The sequence below is a fragment of the Mangifera indica genome, chromosome 5, assembly GCF_011075055.1.
Source record: "Mangifera indica cultivar Alphonso chromosome 5, CATAS_Mindica_2.1, whole genome shotgun sequence".
Lineage (NCBI taxonomy): Eukaryota > Viridiplantae > Streptophyta > Magnoliopsida > Sapindales > Anacardiaceae > Mangifera > Mangifera indica.
In genome coordinates this window covers 7,586,260-7,606,379 of record NC_058141.1, presented here as the reverse complement: position 1 = coordinate 7,606,379, position 20,120 = coordinate 7,586,260, and the positions used below count along the sequence as shown (strand labels likewise).

General features: G+C 32.4%; 1 protein-coding gene and 2 pseudogenes across 2 annotated transcripts; 2 read left to right on the top strand and 1 right to left on the bottom strand.

Annotated features, from left to right (window-relative positions):
• Positions 1–5,390: 5,390 nt before the first annotated feature.
• Positions 5,391–7,348, top strand: LOC123216328 (annotated as a pseudogene).
• A 130-nt stretch (positions 7,349–7,478) lies between these two features.
• LOC123217435 (probable serine/threonine-protein kinase PBL3) lies at positions 7,479–11,824 on the bottom strand. 2 transcript variants are annotated; one of them, XM_044638468.1, is made up of 6 exons: positions 11,436–11,824; positions 9,776–10,174; positions 9,560–9,695; positions 8,629–8,765; positions 8,397–8,520; positions 7,479–8,072 (listed from the first exon to the last, which is right to left on the bottom strand). In XM_044638468.1, the coding sequence occupies exons 2-6, from the start codon at positions 9,833–9,835 to the stop codon at positions 7,618–7,620; spliced, it is 912 nt and encodes a 303-aa protein (XP_044494403.1). In that variant the 5' UTR covers positions 9,836–10,174; positions 11,436–11,824; the 3' UTR covers positions 7,479–7,617. The 2 variants fall into 2 exon arrangements, with proteins under 2 accessions (XP_044494403.1, XP_044494401.1); XM_044638466.1 differs by having other exon boundaries at positions 9,776–10,116; positions 11,436–11,820.
• A 6,137-nt stretch (positions 11,825–17,961) lies between these two features.
• Positions 17,962–19,225, top strand: LOC123216327 (annotated as a pseudogene).
• The last annotated feature ends 895 nt before the right edge of the window (positions 19,226–20,120 follow it).

Genomic DNA, 20,120 nt, shown 5'->3' with positions numbered 1-20,120 from the left:
GGTTTTGTTTCTTTGTCATGGGAGTTTGATGAGTAAACTCTTGTCAACTAGATCTCTTGACTGAGTTTTAGAGAGTGACGAGTTTATTATTGAGTTCTGAGGTGTTTTTCACAAGTGGGTAGTGTAGGTTTTTTCAGTGTCGACGGTGAGTTATGGACACGAGAGTATCTATAGTTTATAACTAAGTTCTCATTGTTAGGTCTCATAATAATAACAAGTTTGTGTTGATTAGTACTGAAGAAAATGCAAAAATAAGACATTTCATAGCTTTTAACCACTTTTCTTTGTGTTTATCTAACACAGCTTCTTTATAGCATTCTGGTTCTCCTCCTTTAGTAAGTGTCACATAATCACTTTAAGGGAATCTATAGCTTTTGACTCAATTTCCAACCAATCTTCTTAAATCAGGTTCTTGTATGACAAGAGGTTTATCAACATCTTCCTCGCCAGCTCCTTCTTCACCTTCTTACATGGCTCCCCCTTTATTGTCGTCTTATAAAGCTCCTTTTCATTGTAATCAACGAGTAGAGGAACTCGTTCCAAATTTACTAGATATTCTTTTATCTGCTTAGGCTTCCTTGATATCTTCAATAGTTTCATCTTCAAGGAAGATAACATCTCTGTTTCTAATAATCTTCTTGTTAGTAAGATCCTAGAGCCTATAGCCAAATTCCTCATGAGCATAACCTAAGAATATACATTCCTTGGATTTTCTATTAAGTTTAGTTCTCTCATCTTGTGGAATATGAATAAAGGCTCTACAACCAAACATTCTCAAATGCCTATGAGAAATATCATTTCCAGTTCATACCCTTTATGGTATGTTGCCATTGAGTGGAACTAAAGGTGACAAGTTAATTAGATCAACTGCAGTTCTCATTGCCTCCCCCTAAAAAGAGTTTGGCAATTTTTCATTTGAAAGCCTATATCTGATTTTTTTCACAAATTGTTCTATTTATCCTTTCTACAATGTCATTATGTTGTGGTGTTTTTGGTACTAACTTCTTAAGCCTGATGCCAAATTTTCTATAGTATTCTTCAAATCGGCCCTTGTATTCACCATTATTTTTTGCATGAACACACTTCAATTATCTTCCAATTTCTCTTTCCACCTTTATGTAGAGTTCCTTGAAAACTTCTAACACTTAGTCTTTGGTTTTTAGGGCAAAGGCCCACAGTTTTCTAAAGTGGTCGTCAATGAATGTGACAAAATATAAGGCACCACCAAGACTTCTGGTTTGTATTGTGCATACATCAATGTGTACCAAATCAGGAATATTTGGTTTTCTTGAAGGTGTGGAACTTTGGAATGCAACTCTATGCTATTTTCTGTGGATGCAATTGACACAAGTCAGTAGAGGTACACATTTGATTCTAAGTAAAAGTTATTTTCTTGCAAGCCTCTAGAGCCCTTTCTCACTGATATGGCCAATTAGTTTATGCCATAACTCGATTGAGACTTCTTTCTCTATCACATTCGTCTAGTTTTTCAATAATTTCACTTTTATTGTGTTGAGGGAGTTTATGTTATTTCCTCTAGCCATCACTAGAGTATCTTTAGTAAGTTTCCACTTTTGTTTACCAAAATAATTTCATGGTTTTCATCATCGAGCTTTCCAGTGGAGATTACATTCAACCTGATGTTTGGAACATGTCATACATCTTTAAGAAGCAACTTGCATCCAATGTTGGTTTCCAAATAAACATCTCCTATGCTGACAATTTTGGATGCTCCATCATTTCCCATTGGCAAGAAACCAAAGTCTCTAGTAATATAGGATGAGATGACATCCTTCCTTGAAGTGACATAGAAGGAAACACTTAATTTAACCACCCAAGTTTGATCTTGACATGTGAGATTGATCATATTATCATTTAGGACAATTTCAACTTCTTCTCCAAATATTATAGTGTTTGCTTTTGAGGTTTCTACTGGTTGATTTTTGGATTGCTCAGTTTTCTATTTCCTGCACTCCTTTTTTAAATGTCCAAGCCTACCACAATAATGGCAAGTGATGTCTTTTCTTGGTCAAGATTTTGATTGGCCCATTTGTTGATTCTAATGAGATCTACTTATGTTTCTGTTATGCCATTCTTGCTTTTTTGAAACAAGAGCATTAGACGTTTCACCATCTTGCTATCGTTTAGATTCTTCATTCAATAATTTGTCCTTCACCATCTCCACGGTCACTTTTTCATCAGGGGTTGAATTTGTCATAGATACAAAAAGTGTATCCCAACTTTTTGGCAAAGAAATCAATAGAAATGTTTCTAATTAATTGTCATCAAATCTACAGCTTATCATTGCGAGTTGATCTGTAACACCTTCAAACTTGTTCATGTGTTAAAACATACTACTACCATCTTTGTATTTCGAGGTGATGAGGTGGCGTATCAAATTGGCTACATTTTGTGTACTTGGTTACACATATGTCTTCTCCAATTTTTCCTACAACTTGCAAGCATCAGTTTCTTTAGCAAAGCTCTGCATAAAGCTTTTTTCAATCCATTGTCTAATCTAAGTGGCACACTTTCTATTGAGTGTTAACTCAAAGAGTCATTATACTCTTATTTTGATGATAACAAACTGATATGTCTCTAAACATATTGACGAATAACTTTACTAAAGTGTAAGTTTAGATTGCAAGAATTCATAAAATGCATTTAAAGGAATTTCAAGATGGAAATAAAAGATAAGACTCAAGTGAAAAATTATTGAAGATTTGAACAAAAACTCAAGTTTAGGTAGATATTTTTATAATCTTGAAATATTTGTTTTGATTAGAATGTTTATTTATATTTGATAGTTCACTCAAAAACTTATTCTCATACCTTTCACATTTTGGGTTAAAATGTTTTTTTTCAAACTTATTAGGTTAAGCCAAATTTTTATCAAAGTTTATTAACACATTTAAAATGATGAAGTTTTGTGAACTACATTTTCATGTCTCAAAGTTGGTTTTAAAAGAATTTTCAAATATGGGTTAAAGTGTCACTTTTCAAAGGTTTACGGGGCAAAAAAGTTTTTAAAAATATAGGGGTAAAATATAATAAAATTTGATTGACTGAATTTGATCAATTGAATTCTTCAATGGTAGCTTTCAAATTATCCAAAAGCCATGCATTTTGATTTCCAAAAATTCAGTTGACCGAATTCAATCTGGTCGACCAAATTTTGCTTTAAATTTTCTAATAGCTAGTACAACATAGACACGATGGAAGTGTCACGTCATATCCAGTTGAGCAAATTACATCCAATTGACAAAATTTTAATTTTTCTAAAAAACTAAAACAACTAATTTTTGTGCACAACGGTAACTTTCCTTATTTTCTCCTATATAAACCCAATCAGATTCACTTGATATAGACTTTTGCCACTAAGAACTTTCATATATTTAAGAGCAAATCAATTTTGAGCTATTCACTTGCAAATTCTCTTCTCTAATCAAAACCCTTAGTGACATACTTTTTGATTTCATTTGTATTGAGTTTTAATAAGCTTAAACTTTCATATATACTTTTTGAGAGAGGTTATATTTTAAATTTATACAAAAATTTGTACAATAAGAGAGTGAGGTTCACTCTTGAACAGACTAAGAAATTTTTAGTGAGAGAAATTGAATTCTAATACTTATAAAGCTTAATAGCACCTTGAAAGTTATTTTTGTTGTGAAGAAAAGTTTGGTTGGGATTTTGTTAACCAAAGATTAATGGAATACTCCAAGGGAGATAGCTTAGAGAAGTGGGTATAAGCCGGATTGTGCCAAACCACTATTTATCATGTGTTTGATTTTCTCATCTCTCAAACTTATATTTTATGTTATATTATTTTGATTGTGTTGATTATTCAAAATATCTCTTGTCATTCTCATAAATTGTATTAAAATAGTCAACATTCATTAAATTAAATAAATTGGATTAATTCTTTAATTTAGTAAAGATTTTTTTAGATTCCCTTATTCACCCCCCTCTTAGGCAATTCAATCCTTCATTAAGCACTTCCCAGTCTTCATCTTTCATATCTGTCAACTTGCAAATTGCTACACCGTTGACATATTTGATAGGCTTCCACAAATCTTTCCTATACAAAAGATCCTCCATCATTGACCTCCAAGCTGTGTAATTTGTTGAAGTCAGTTTGAACATATTGCATGTATTCTCTGTTTTTATCTAGATAAATTTTTAACTAACCTAGCTCTGATACTACTTTGTTGGGAAAAATTAATATTAGGCTATAAAACCTGTCGTAAAAAAAAAATAAGGGAAAAACGACACCAAAGATTTTTAATGTGGAAACCTTATAAAAAGAAAAACCATGGGATTTAATCTAATTAAAAACAATTATCCACTATAAAATAATTGGATCACTATTGTACCCCCAATTTGTGGCTCTCACCCTCACAAATTAGCTCTCAAAATACATAATTTCTCTCACTTTCTTTTTCTCTATAGACTAGAGAAAGATCTCGCAGTTTTTCTCTCTTCTCGTACACATACAAAGGAATTCCCTTACCAAAACTTACACACACATCCGTGAACAAAATAGCTATTTATAGTCATTTTTGCAAGTTGGCAATTGCATGAGCAGTTATGGTGCAAGTTGACTATAATTGTCAACATATAGATCATCCAATGCATTGTCAACGCACGGAAGTAAATTATTAAGAAGAACAGTCCCCAAAAAAAGAGAATAAATTTTTGTGGGCGTAAGTATAATATTTTAAATTTTGAGGAGGGTGATTGTTAACCTAAAATTATAGAAACTCTAGTAATCAAAAATAGTTAAGTGAAAAAATAATTTTTTTAAATTAAGTTAGGAAAAAATTATTAATTTTTAAAATTTATATTAAAAAAAAGCTAAATTATTATTTGTATAAATAAAATATGAAAATAATTATTTTATCTTTGATATAAATAACTAAATTTAACATACGATAATGTGTTAAAAAGTAGACTTTGGGTGAGAATAAGTCTTTGGCCTTATAAGTACTATTTTTTGTACTCCATAATGCACCTAGATAAGCATAAACACGAGAAAGCATAAAAACTATCAATTTTATTTTTTTACGGGTAGAGTAATGAGATTCTGCGAGACTTTGATCCATCAACATCTTACTACTGTCACGTAAAAACATGGAAATTTTCTCCATCTTAGTAAATGCCCTTTTAATTTACAAGTAAATAAGCATCACCTTTCATTCAATATTGTCGCAATATGCTTAGAAATCACCGTTAAAAGAAGGTTAAAGAGCACAAAGCCTTGGCTTAGTTCCACCCATCATTCATTTTTCACAAGGTCTGATCATGCTTATAATTCTATTGTTTGACACTTCATTATAATTCTTTTACACTGCTAGCTTTTTTTATTGCTTTTTTCTTGTTAATTAAATATGGGAAATTGTCTAAGGGAAAAAGCTCTAGATCCCAATGATCAACCACTCAACATTGCTAATCCTCCAGCTGGTTTGTCTTAATTTAATTTCTTTTACTTTATACAAATTCTTAGCTCAAATGGATGTTAATCATATCATTTATCTGTTCGAATCTTAATTATAATCAGGAGTGCCTCCTCCCAGAAAAATTCATACAACATAAAACAAGAAAAACTTCAAATATTTTACAAGGTAACAGCAAATAACATCATTTTAAGCTTCCATTCATCAACTAGCATATGTTACTTTACGTTCCATGCTGCAGTGAGTCGCATTAAACATGAAAGATGAGACATTCAAAGTCACAGAAAGGTATGAATTAATTATTGTAACTGAATTTGTTTCTTTTCCTAGTTTAACTTGATGTGTTTTTGTGCAGGCAGAAAACCAACGTATATACATAAATCAAAATTTATGGAGCAATCATAGAGATATTAGTGCAAAGATAGAAGATGTGTATCATGCTCGCAGGGTAAATTGTTTTTGCCATAAAATCCCGGAGGCTGCTACACACAAATTTAGCGAAAACATTATCATTGGGCAGGGTGGTTTTGGTGAAGTTTATATAGGATACATCAATTCTTGGACAATGACTGCAGCAAAACCAAAACATGGAATTGCCAATGCTGTCAGGAAACTGAGAAGGAAAGGATTTCAAGGCCAACATCTCTGATTCAATAGTCGATATTCTCCACTTCACCCAGTACATTGTCCACTATGATTTTACTTTTTAGCTTTACAACTTAAAATGCATTTTAATGGATAAGGGTGTCACATTTTATTTGCCATTCTCAATCCCTCTTGATGTATTTATCAATGCTAATTTAGGCTTGGTGTGAATTGTTGATTCATAGAGAATGAATTCGATTTTTTGAGCAGATTAAATCATCCGAATGTTATAAAGCTCATAGGGTATTGCTTTGAAGGTGAACATAGAATGCTGGTTTATGAGTACATGACTGAAGGAAGTTTGGAAGATCATCTCCTGAGCAGTAAGTCAAGCAAGCTAACAAATTTTAGGACTACTATGACATAAAATCAAATGACTAGAGAAATTTAGACAGTTCATATATTGTGACATACAGAAAATGATAATCAAAGAAAATAGCTTTAGGGGCAGCCAGGGGCTTAGAATACCTTCATACTTATTGGAGACCAATCATTCATCATGATGTTAAAGTTTCGAATGTCCTGCTAGATGATGTGAGTTCTTTTTCTTTGTAATTTCAACACAGCTTTTGAAAGATCAGTTTACGTGATTGACGTTCCAAGATGTTCATTTTGTAAGAGAATATTGCAGGATTTCAATGCCAAATTATCAGATTTTGGACTGGCTAAGTTTGGACCCCTAGTTGGAAAGTCCCATATTTCCACAAACATGGCACCAAAGTATGCTTTGCTCCTGAATATATTGCAACAGGTGACGTAATCATTTTAAATCACATCTTCCGGGTGATGACTAGTGATGTATAAGGAAAATAGCTCTGTTTGTTGCTGATTTATGTATCTGTTTTACAGGACGCTTGACTGTAAAAACTGAGGTTTATAGCTTCGGCGTGGTACTTTTAGATATCTTCTTGGGCAAAGATGCAGTGAAAAAATATCCAAATGGTTTGGCAGGAATGTGGGCAAAGCCATATCTTAGCAACAAGCAGGAACTGCATCGTGTTGTTGATCAGAGACTAGGGAAGAACGTAAGGATGGAGGAAGCTCAAGAGTTCGCTCAAATCATTCTTAGATGCCTTAGTTTAGAACCGAAGACCACGCCAACAATGACACAGGTTGTAGCTGATCTAGAGCAACTAGAGCTACCTATGGGTGGCAATCGGGACTTCCTCAGGTTGTCTAAATGCCCAATAAAAGAGCCTCCCACTTTGAACACTTCATCTAGAAAGTCATGTAGCCTGAAATGCTAATTTCATAATTCCTATTCAAATTCACTTCATGTTCATTGCCCATACTCTTCTTTTAATCATGCCCATGTGAAAATAGAACCTAATATTGCACTGTCTCTAATCTATTCCCAAAAATACAGGCCAGATAAGGTTGGTACAATTCATCAGATTTTTATTTTTTGCTCGGTACAATTCATTCTAAATTTAGCATCATAACATACACTAGTATTACATCAATATTAACAGACATGGAAGCATACAAGAAATTTACTAATAAAATGCTCCTTGGTTCAGCGTAGTTGTGGAGATTGCCAGATATTTGGTAATGGAGAAGCACTAGCAGTCATACGAAGTGGAGTTCGTTGTTGTCTCATGGGAGACCTGTGGACTGGAACTGGGACCCTCTGCTGTTCAGACTGAGAGAGCTTCTTCGCATTCCTGGGGGCTTCAAGTCGCTCCAGTGCTGCTAAAACCTCAGACATACGAGGCCTTAGTTTAGCTTCAGTATTTAGGCACCGTACAGTAAGAGCAGCAGCTGTATAGGCTCCTTTCTGTGGGTACTGGCCCCCTAGCTTAGTGTCCATAATCCGAAATATTTTTCGCTTGTCAGACAAATACGGTCTCGCCCAGTCTACCAGATTCTGCTCAACACCAACTTTTGTTTTGTCAACAGCACATCGTCCTGATAATAGTTCAAGCAATACAACTCCAAAGCTATACACATCACTTTTGGCTGTAAGCCGGCCTGTTCAACAATGAAGACAAATTACTCAAAATACACAAAGCAAGTATTCAGACAGCAGTAGCAATTCCGCAACTTCTATAAAAAAACATTGCAAATACAAAAAACAACCTAATATCGGATGGCGTTTGCCTTAGACATTCCCAAGGCAAAATAATTCATTGAAAACACAGTTCTAGGTTCGGCCTCAATGCAAATTTACTTGTGAAGAATATAGATTTTATATAACAAGACCCAGAAAGAGGAAATTAATAACAATATAGATTTACAAGCTTCATTCAGAAAACAATGTAAATAAAAACAGTATAATATAGCTGTTCTACATACCTGTAGCAACGTACTCTGGTGCTGCATAACCATGAGTACCCATAACTTGTGTGGAAACATGAGTTCTATCACCAGTGGGACCTGCCTTGGCCAAACCAAAGTCAGACAGTTTTGCATTGAAATCCTACATCACAAATGCATTGTCATCGCCAGTAACGTGCATAAATCTAATGACTTATATACACAAACTACAGGCAAAGCAACAATGAATTATCTGTTTTAATAAGCATACCGCATCAAGTAGAATATTAGAAGCCTTAAAATCACGATATATAACTTGTGATTTTGCATCATGAAGAAAAGAGAGCCCTCTGGCAGCTGCTATGGCCACTTTTATCCTTACTGCCCAAGAAAGTGGTTGGGGTCCTCCTGGAAAAAAGAGAACATCAAAGGTCACCAACCAGACCAAGGAGCTTCATAACATTCCAACATTTGATTACTGAGTTGGTTTAACACAGAATAGCTTTTGTAGAACCTATATGTATATATAAGCAAGAAAAACTCAATTAAAAAATGGAACAGCAGATCCTAGCGGTAGTGGGTATCTATAGGCAGTGGAACTGTAACTGAGTAAAGCCATATATTTAGTCATTGTTTTAATTCCAATGAGCTAATCGGCATCTTCCACAGATTTCAACATTCAGATGCATCTTAAATATATGTAATGAGAAGACAAGTTTGCAAATCTTAAAGGGAAATGGAGCAAATAAGGAAATCCAAAGGTCAAGGCTAATCTTGAGCCATTTTGCAAATTGATTCTTCTTTTCTCTCTTCAGTGTTTTAACAGCGTAATTTTTCTCTTGGCTATAACTCTTGTATGAATTTATTCTAGAAGTGAAAGAGATTAAAATGACATAAAAAAAATACTAAATTTCCACCTCAACCTCTTTCTTCTTGCAAAAAAGACAGGCACAAATATTTTTAATCCTACATTTTTGCTATTTATTTCATCTGAGAAAACAACTTAATTTAGCCATATAAATGTTACAGAAGAGTAGTCAATTTTCCCGCAACAAGAACTGCAGAATAGAAAAGGTCTTTGATTGCTTGTATATTTGTTCCTCAGCAACTACATGACCATAAGATTTATATATCCATTAAGTAAAAATATAAACTGTATAAAATAGTGTATAGGAATTTTTCAACAACGTTGAAGACATTACTTCTGAACAAATGATTTTCTAGGCTCCCTTTGGGCATGAACTCATAGACCAAAAGCCGATTCTCACCCTCCAAGCAATATCCAATTAATTTAACCAGATTTGGATGATGAAGCTGTCCAAGGTACTTAACTTCTGTCTGAAACAGATCAGAAAGCACAAAGTTGTAAAGAAGAGTATAAATATCACACAAAAAAATGTTAAATAAAAAAAACTTACCAACCACTCCTTGTGGCCTTGGAAACCTTCTGGTTTAAGCTTCTTGACAGCAACAACCATTCCTGATCCAGGCTTAGCAGGTGCAAGTGTGTGCTCATCTATCCATCCTTTAAAAACATAACCAAATCCACCTTCACCAAGAAGACTATCAGGACGAAAGTTTCTAGTAGCATTCTTGAGCTCACTGAATGTAAAGGCTTTCAAATTTGGAGAAGACAATATTTCACCCTCAGACCCTGGTGTAGGAAGACTTTCAAAATGACTTTTTTCACTGCAAGATGGGATGGTTAGAGTGGAAGGAGTAGAAGAATGGCTTGATTTACTGGAAATTCTTGAGGCTCCTGATTCCAGAAGAGAAATGTAAGTTCCAGCTTCTCATCTAATGCTGACAACAGAAGGCTGTTTCTAACATAACAATTGTTTCAATCAAAATCTATAAAGCAGGTCTACATAGATAGTGTTATGTGTTGCACAAACCCTTCACCCTGGAAGGCACCTTTTTGAACATGATTAAATGAAAGCTATGTTACCTCAGAAATCAGTATAGATTATTTGAATGCCACTCTCCAATTAGGTAAAAAGCCAACATAACTAATGGACAAGCTGCTAGACATCATGCTTCTCCTCACTACTCATTTTGATCATCAAGACACAAAAACAATTACACACAGTACTCCAAAGCCCTTACTTATCTAAAGTTTCATGAACTTCACTATTGCCATAAGGGAATTATTTCCCAGCCAAAACTTGGTTATAAACAATTTTGTTTGCATAATATGTTGGGGAGGAAAAGTCCTAAGGTGTCTTATTCATGGCTATGCATGCCAATTAACACCTTCACTTTTGGAGGAGAGGTTGAAGTATAACCCAAAGTAATGAGAGAGGGCTATTGGCCTACACCAAAATCCAAATGATGTAACTCATCACAATTGGCTCAAAAAGGAATAGCTGTTAACCCCCAAAGCAAGTCCTATGTGGTTCTTTCTTTCCCAGTTTATCAGCATGAAGTGAAACAATCAACAATTCAGAAACTAACAGCCATAAATTCAAAAAAATTGTCAATCAGAGCTTTAAAAAAACAGCCAAACCCCTCACGCCCGGCCACAACCACACACCACACCCCCTCCCCAAAATAATTTATTTGGGTAACCCAAGCCCCTTTTTTCTTATTTAATTCACAAACAACTCCTTAAAAACTCATTTAATCATAAAAATTTGAATTAAAAAAAAGGGCAAAAACCAAGTAGATTGATCTATACACTAATTTAAGACCCAGGTTCAAAGAATGTGAAGGGAAATGTAATAAACATCCTAATTGTAGCCTACGTAAAGAACTGAAATTTCAGAAAGAATCCACATCTTCAATAATAATTATATACACCAAAACGTTGATGGTCAAAGAACCAACCAGCAGAAAATTGAAAGAGAGTATTTTATCCATAGTCTAACCATAATTTTGATTTAATCACAAACATAAAAGTTAAAACAATTCATTTCGAGATAGAAAATCACTCCAAAAACATAAAAAAAATAAAAAAACAAACAAAAATAAAGTCAAAGGGAATCAGAATTGTAAAGTCAAAACAATATAACCCATTAAAAAAAAATTCAGATAAAACAATTAAAGAGAAAACATAAGTAATAAAAGAAAGAGAAGTACCAGAAATAGGCTGTACGCTCTGGCTCTGGGTGAAATCTACTCTAGCTGAAGAACCTAAACAATTCCCCATAACTTAATTAACTATAAAGGTAACATTTATTTTCCGTAGTTGCTAGTTCTAGTGGATATTAACTAATCAAATAAATGAAGTTCTCTAAGACAAAAGAAATGAATTTGGATCGTGGAAAAGGAAAGGAAAACGTAGAGTTTGGTGTGTCAAGTGGGAGTCTAAACAGAAGAAAATGGACACAAGTAACTAGAAAGCGAAAGGGAGAAAGGAACGCGAAGAAGAAGAAGAAACGCGGGTTTTGATTTGTGTTGTTTTGTTTTTATGCGTGTTCCGCGTAGAGACTTGCGGGCAACGTTGGCTCCTACCTCCCTTACCCTTTTAGTCGGTGAATCATTTGATTTCAGATTCCACCTCCCCAAATTCATACCGTTCTCTATGCGGTTACGGAACTTCCCTCCGAATACAAATACATTATTAACGTCTGTCATAAATTGGTTGGTTGATTTTGAATTAAAATAAAATAATATTTAATTATATTAAAATTTATTATATATGTATTTAAAAATTGATTTGTATAATATTATTTATATATTTTTTAAATAATAATATACATATTTTATTTTAAATATATATATAATATATTATTATATAATTAAATATTATTTAATTATTTAATGATATATTAATGAATATTAAATTATGTACTTACAATAAATATAATTTATTGAGGCTGTTTAACCACATTTAAAATTCAAATAAATTATGAATATCCTTTCAAGATGACTTTCATCTTTATTATTTTACCTTCGAATTTCAGTTTAGTAAATAAAATTTCTAACTTCATCGGATCTTAAACTGCATGCCTGGAAGGAATTATGGTTCCCATCAATTCTAACACTGAAAGCTGTTAATTTTATAAAGGAACTAATTATTTTAACCCAACTTTGTTTGGTTTATATAAATTAAACAGCTAATTTTTTTCATTATATAATTTTAATTAAAAGTTTAATATAATATCAGGTTTAACCTCCCCTTCAACGTTAATAACTCGTATTTTAGCTAGCTATTCACTGCAAATTTAGTCCTTATTTATTAAAAACAAAATTGTAGAAAGGATTGGATGGTATAGAAATGATGAACTCATGCATAGATACTGGTGACCCTTATATATCTTGCAACAATAACGACATACGTATATAGAATATGTGAAAGTTAAAATTTCATGCACATACAAACCATTTTATGAAAGTCCACAATGCCCAAATGTCTACCACTACTTATAATCTAATATCGAACATTTGTAATTAGACGAACCTCCAAGCACATAGCCTTCAACACATGGTGGTCAACCTTTTCCTTTGTCCATGGTGTAATAGGTAGAGACATTCATCTGTAATTTAAAAATCATTCGCACATCTATTAATATACAAACATAAGTGTAAAAACTCATAATCAATTAGATAATTAGTATTAATATCATATATACTTGTATGGTTTCTCATCTCATAAAACCATTGCTACAATGTGCTTCAAATAAACTCGAAGAACATCATGATGGGCAAACCATGTGCATGTTTAACGAGAGCATTAAATCACTTTGTAATATTAATTATCATTATGTTATAACTATGCTCTAAAAAATGTGTCCTGCTCTATTGCTAAAACCCCACCTTATGTAGGTAAGCTCCCGCTTGAAGATGCACCTCATCAATAGATCTCATATGTCTTCGCTGCTTTCCAATGTAAACACACTACCTATGAGTCTATCAATAATATGCACAAATTGTTATCAAAATTTATAAAATTTTTAAATGTATAAAAATTTCACAAATGTGTAAACATGTTACCTATGAGTTGTGTTTGTATTATGATCGCATGTTACAAAAAAGGTAATGATAACATCATCCATGGTGTTCATATAAAAAGACTTTAACCATTACAGAGTATATAACGTAATGTCAATCTAAGATTATTGTCAACTTTGGTACTTTATGGATGCAATTTTTAAGCTTTATTAAAAGCCAACACCACATCTTCCTTTTTACCCACACCAAAATCTATTGAATAGATCTGGATATTACCATCCAGTACCATCGTGAGAAATAAATTTATTAAATATCGATCTTTAAGGAAAACAACATCAATACAAATAACATGTTAAAGATATTGTTTAAATGCACAAATAAAATAGCCCAATGTCATGAAAAAATACTAAAAGCGATATTCATCGTCTGTTTCTATATACGTCACAATTCCTAAATTAGCACAATTATAACATTAATCGAGTAAGAGCATAAATAACTCTTCTAATGAGCATCTCAATGAATGTAATACCAAATTTCTTACCCACAAAGCTTGTGAATATGATTTGTCAATTTTATATTTGTCGATGATGTTAATACTGATTTCTTTAGATCGCTAAATACGATCAATCAACACAAACTTTGACTTCATTAATTGACTTAAAGCTCAAGCTCTAACTTGTCTGTGATATGGTTTTATCTGATCTATTGAATGTGTGTGTAGGGGATTCATTTTTCAAATTCGAAGCACTTGAATGGGTTTTACTCTTCTTCCTGATAGAAACCATTTGTATTTCTCATCATAGCACTTAATCTTTCATTTCCCCATGTCTGACTTCATCACTTTGTACTGAAATCCTTACTCCAAGTCATATTGAGTCACTACATCTTACAAGTGTTTTTTATATTTAAAAATGTCACCAAGTTACAACATTCTCCTCTCATATCGATCATGCACCATTTGATAATGTTGAAGACTGTGGAGAAAAATTATATAGCCACTTAAATGGATCAATGGAGACATCAAAAAAAAATATTCCAGAATAATTCCTGTCACTCATAATAAGATTTTCAAGCTAGAAACTATTTATACATAATTAACAAATGACGTATCCCCAAAGTCTAGCTCATTAAAAGGAACATTAGTCATCTCAATCCTATCAAAGTCACCTCAATTTAGAACCCTTTTTTTGTCTCTACGAACCCATTCTGTAGCAATATAGAATACATCATTATGGAAATAAATCAAGTCTTCTCTATTGGATTCCTTTTTCACTTCACTATCATTGTTACCACATATTTCTTCTTCCTTTTGTCTTGGATTGCGGTACATATAACAAAAACTAGAATGCATTCCTATAACTATTGTGACATGTCAATAAGGCCCTTTACATCTTCATCATTTTTTATTTTTATAGGAAAACTGAGCTTGATACTTTTTGATTTCATACATAGCTTAATGTAGTGTCAGAGCTAATCGATACCTCACTTTTTATTCAAAAGTTAGATAAATCCCTCAAATATTGTTCTGGATATAATTTTAATCAAATTTTTAAAATCTTCAATATACTTCATTATGTTATGATTACGTTAGATCCATTCATCTTGGAAACGAATAACAGTATACCTAACTATTTCAATTATCAATCCTATAATAAAAAATTTTAGTAAAAAAATAACATTGATCATAAAAAAATCCACAATAAACATTTACAAATTCAAAATGGCCCCTATATTTTTTCATAATTTTTTTATCCCCCTCATTTGTGATTGAATATCAATATGTCACCTCTAATGTCTCAATATTTCATTAAACAATCTCATACATTACCTAAAACGAAAATCTTTATTTTATTTATTGATTAATATCCAAATGTCCCTATATTTTTTAAGTAGTTCATTTTACATCTAATATATTATAAAATATCAAATGCCCCTTATATTTTCATAACATATATAAACTTGATATTATTATATTATCGAAACGCCCCATCATTTTAGGAGTATTTTTTAGCACCCTAATATTTTATCTAATTTTAAAATACCTCTATATTTATCTAATATTTCATTTAACATTCTCATATATTATTTTGTATTGAAATGACCTTATATTTTTCTAACATTTCATTTAAAACCTTTATAACTTGTTTAATATCAAAATGTCCATATATTTTTTCTAACATTTCTTTAACACCCTAATATATTATTAAATATTAAAATGCCCCTTTCATATAATATACGAACTTGATTTAACAAATAAAATTAAGTTTTGGGTTAAAATTCGTATAATTACCTTGTTCTCACAAAGTGATTTTTTTGTTTGAATTTAGAAATTTGAATTTTCTTTCTTTCGAACGAATTTATAATATCAAATATTGACTGAAAATGAAGGTGAGAGTGAGAATTTGAATGATGTGAGAAATGTATCAAAATGAGAATTCATATCGAAGTAGTGAAAGGTAGTCTTAGTATTTTTAAAATTTTTAGGGTATTTTTGCTTGAGGCTTTGAAAATATGACATTTTTGCTTAGAAAATAAAAATTAAGGCATTTTTACTTAGTTTAGGGTAGGATGGGATATTTAATTTAATTTCCCTAACAAATTTAATTTAAGGATGAAAAAATTGACATTTTCAACTTACAGGGCGTGTCACTTAGTCAAAGCTTGGGTGGGAAATAATTATTCTTGAACCTCGAGACAAAGAAGTCGAATGGATAACACTTGCCTATGTGCAAGGGATGCTGTCGTAATTAGCAAAAGGATTTGTTCTCACCCATAGTTTATTTTTTTATTTTTATTTATTAGTTTTAAAAAATTAAAATCCTTACCAATCTAGGAAATTTGGTTTTTATTGTTAAAAATAAAATTATTATTTTGAGATTTTATATATGAAAAAATAATTTATTTTATTTTTTATCTTAATTTTATAAATTAATTTTAAAAAATTAATTTTTTATTAAAATTTTATGATCGTATTTTAGGATTAAAACCCGTTCTTTAAAAAATTAAAACATTACACTTCCATTTCTAGCCACCTTTCTTCCTGACATTTCATTTTTTTAACGTGTCATTTGACACCTTCTCTCTCTCCAGTGGTGTTCCGGTGTGAAGATCACTAAAAATTTGACTGAAATAATCAGATTTGCCACATGGATCTGCGCAAATTCCATAAATCTGACCGAATTACGTTTTTAGATTTAGGCATCATTTCTTGTTGGGGTTTTGTTTCTTTGTCATGGGAGTTTGATGAGCAGACTCTTGTCACCTGGATCTCTTGACTGAGTTTCAGGGAGTGACTGAGTTTATGACCAGGTTCTGAGGTGTTTTCGCAAGTGGGTAGTGTGAGTTTTTTCGGTGTCTACGGTGAGTTATGGACACGAGAGGGAGACTCATTGCTGGGTCTCATAATAGAAACGAGTTTGTGTTGGTTAATGCTGATGAAAATGCGAAAATAAGACACTCTAAAGCTGCATTTTTTCGCTTTTCCTTTTTTGTAACACCCATTTGGTTGATTTTGTTGTCTGATCTGGGTTTGTTGCAATCTGAGTACAATTTCTTCTGGTTTGGTGGGGGTTTTTTGTTTTGTTGCTGATTGGCTCATGAATTAACTTGCTTTTTGTCTATGCTTGTTTCAATATTTCATTTTAGCAATAATAAAGTTTTAGTCTTTAGTTGTAAATTCTGAGCTTTTATAGTGATTTACATCAATTGAAGATTTTTTTTCATTCGTGCATTTCTATTTTTTATGTTCAGATTTATGAGATTTGTTCTGATATGTGAAACTAGCTGTAGATTATGTGACGTCACTAGATTATAAGATTTAAAGGATTACATTCACACAATTTTATGTGACAAATTTGATCACTTTGATCAGATTTTTTGTAATTTATACTAGGAGAAACCATCCAAGAGAAAAAGTGTCAGACAATGCGTCGATGTAAATTACTATGAAGGATAGTTGTAAAAAAAAAAGAATAAATTTTTATGGGTATAAATACAATGTTTTAAATTTTGAGGAGTATAATTGTTAACCTAAAATTATAAAAACTCTAGTAATCATAAATAGTTGAGTAAAAAAGAAATTTTTTAAAATTAAGTTGGGAGAAAATTATTAGTTATTTAAATTAAGATAGAAAAAGAGTTAAATTATTATTTTTATAAATAAAATTTTAAAATAATTATTTTATTTTTAATATAAATAATTAAATTTAACATATGAGTATATGTTAAAATTTGTTAAAGTTAATAGGTAAAAATAATTAAAAAAAAAAAAAAAGACTTTGGGTGAGAATAAGTCTTTGGCCTTATAAGTACTATTTTTTGTACTCCATAATGCACCTAGATAAGCATAAACACGAGAAAGCATAAAAACTATCAATTTTATTTTTTTACGGGTAGAGTAATGAGATTCTGCGAGACTTTGATCCATCAACATCTTACTACTGTCACGTAAAAACATGGAAATTTTCTCCATCTTAGTAAATGCCCTTTTAATTTACAAGTAAATAAGCATCACCTTTCATTCAATATTGTCGCAATATGCTTAGAAATCACCGTTAAAAGAAGGTTAAAGAGCACAAAGCCTTGGCTTAGTTCCACCCATCATTCATTTTTCACAAGGTCTGATCATGCTTATAATTCTATTGTTTGACACTTCATTATAATTCTTTTACACTGCTAGCTTTTTTTATTGCTTTTTTCTTGTTAATTAAATATGGGAAATTGTCTAAGGGAAAAAGCTCTAGATCCCAATGATCAACCACTCAACATTGCTAATCCTCCAGCTGGTTTGTCTTAATTTAATTTCTTTTACTTTATACAAATTCTTAGCTCAAATGGATGTTAATCATATCATTTATCTGTTCGAATCTTAATTATAATCAGGAGTGCCTCCTCCCAGAAAAATTCATACAACACAAAAGAAGAAAAAGACCTCAAATATTTTACAAGGTAAAAGCAAATAACATCATTTTCAGCTTCCATTCATCAACTAGTATATGTTACTTTACGTTCCATGCTGCAGAGAGTCGCAGTAAAGATGAAAGATGCGATTATCAGCACCGACAGTGGAGACATTCAAAGTCACAGAAAGGTATAAATTAATTGTTGTAATTGAATTTGTTTATTTTCTTAGTTTAACTTGATGTGTTTTTGTGCATGCAGAAAACCAACGTATATACATAAATCAAAATTTGTGGAGCAATCCTAGAGATATTAGTGCAAAGATGGAAGATGTGTATCACGCTTATTGGAGACCAATCATTCATCATGATGTTAAAGCTTCGAATGTCCTGCCAGATGATGTGAGTTCTTTTTCTTTGTAGTTTCAACATAGCTTTTGAAAGATGAGTTTATGCGATTGACATTATACTTAAACCCTCACTGTACCAAGGTGTTCATTTTGTAAGAGAATATTGCAGGATTTCAATGCCAAATTATCAGATTTTGGACTGGCTTGGACCCCTGGGTGGGAAGTCCCATATTTCCACAAGGGTACTTGGCACCAAAGGATACTTTGCTCCTGAATATATTGCAATAGGTGATGTATTCATTTTACATCACATCTTCCGGGTGATGACTAATGATTTACAAAGAAAATAACTCTGTTTTTTTGCTGATTTATGTATCTCCGTTTTACAGGATGTTTGACTGTAAAAACTGATGTTTATAGCTTCGGCGTGGTACTGTTAGAGATCTTCTTGGGCAAAGATGCTGTGAAAAAATATCCAAATAGTTTGGCAGGGATGTGGGCAAAGCCATATCTTAGCAACAGGCAGGAACTGCATCGTGTTGTTGATCAGGGACTAGGGAAGAACATAAGGATGGAGGAAGCTCAAGAGTTCGCTCAAATCATCCTTAGATGCCTTAGTTTAGAACCAAAGACCAGGCCAACAATGACACAGGTTGTAGTTGATCTAGAGCAACTAGAGCTACAGATGGGCGTCAATCAGGACTTTGTCAGGCTGTCTAAATGCTGAAAAAAAGAGCCTCCCTCTTTGAACACTTCATCTAGAAACTCATGTAGCCTGAAATGCTAATTCCATAATTCCTATTCAAATTCACTTCATGCGCATTGCCCATACTCTTCTTTTAATCATGCCCATGCGGAAATGGAACCTAATATTGCACTGTCTCTAATCTATTCCCAAAAATGCAGGCCAGATAAGGTTGGTACAATTCATCAGATTTTTATTTTTTGCTCGGTACAATTCATTCTAAATTTAGCATCATAATAACACTAGTATTATATCAATATTAACAAACATGGAAGCATACAAGAAATTTACTTAAAAAAAGCTCCTCGGTTCAGCGTAGTTGTGGAGATTGCCGGATATTTGGTAATGGAGAAGCACTAGCAGTCATATGAACTGGGACCCTCTGCTGTTCAGATTGAGAGAGCGTTTTCGCATTCTTGGGGGCTTCAAGTCGCTTCAGTGCTGCTAAAACCTGACATACGAGGCCTCAGTTGTTCAGACTGAGAGAGCTCCTCTGTTGCATCTATTGACCGAAAGAAATTATTTATGATATGGTGGATAGGTACAAGATTGACAAATCACACTCACAAGCATGGCATGCTAAGGCATGGGCATGCAATGTATTAAAAGGATCAACCGAGGAGTTTTTCATGCTTTTACCAGAGCATTGTCATAATCTCATATTACAAAACCCTAAAACAGTAACACATATTGACATAGATGCAGGTAACCAGTTTAAGTTTTTTTTTTTTTATGGCTTTGGGGTGCTCAGTAAGGGCATTTCAACTATTATGTCATCTGGTGATTTGTTTTAATGTTGCAAATTTAAAAGAGAGGTACCTTGGGAGACTATTTATTATCATTGGGAAAGATGGTAATAATTTGATTTATCCACTGA

What these genes read in the sequence shown, in the direction of transcription:
- LOC123217435 (XM_044638466.1), bottom strand. Translation starts at nt 11,505, where the DNA reads ATGGGGAATTGTTTAGGTTCTTCAGCTAGAGTAGATTTCACCCAGAGC. An exon ending in GAGCGTACAGCCTATTTCTG is followed by an intron (nt 10,117 to 11,435) that starts GTACTTCTCTTT and finishes TTCTGGAATCAG; the next exon opens with GAGCCTCAAGAATTTCCAGT. An exon ending in AGAAAATCATTTGTTCAGAA is followed by an intron (nt 8,766 to 9,559) that starts GTAATGTCTTCA and finishes TCTTTTTTCCAG; the next exon opens with GAGGACCCCAACCACTTTCT.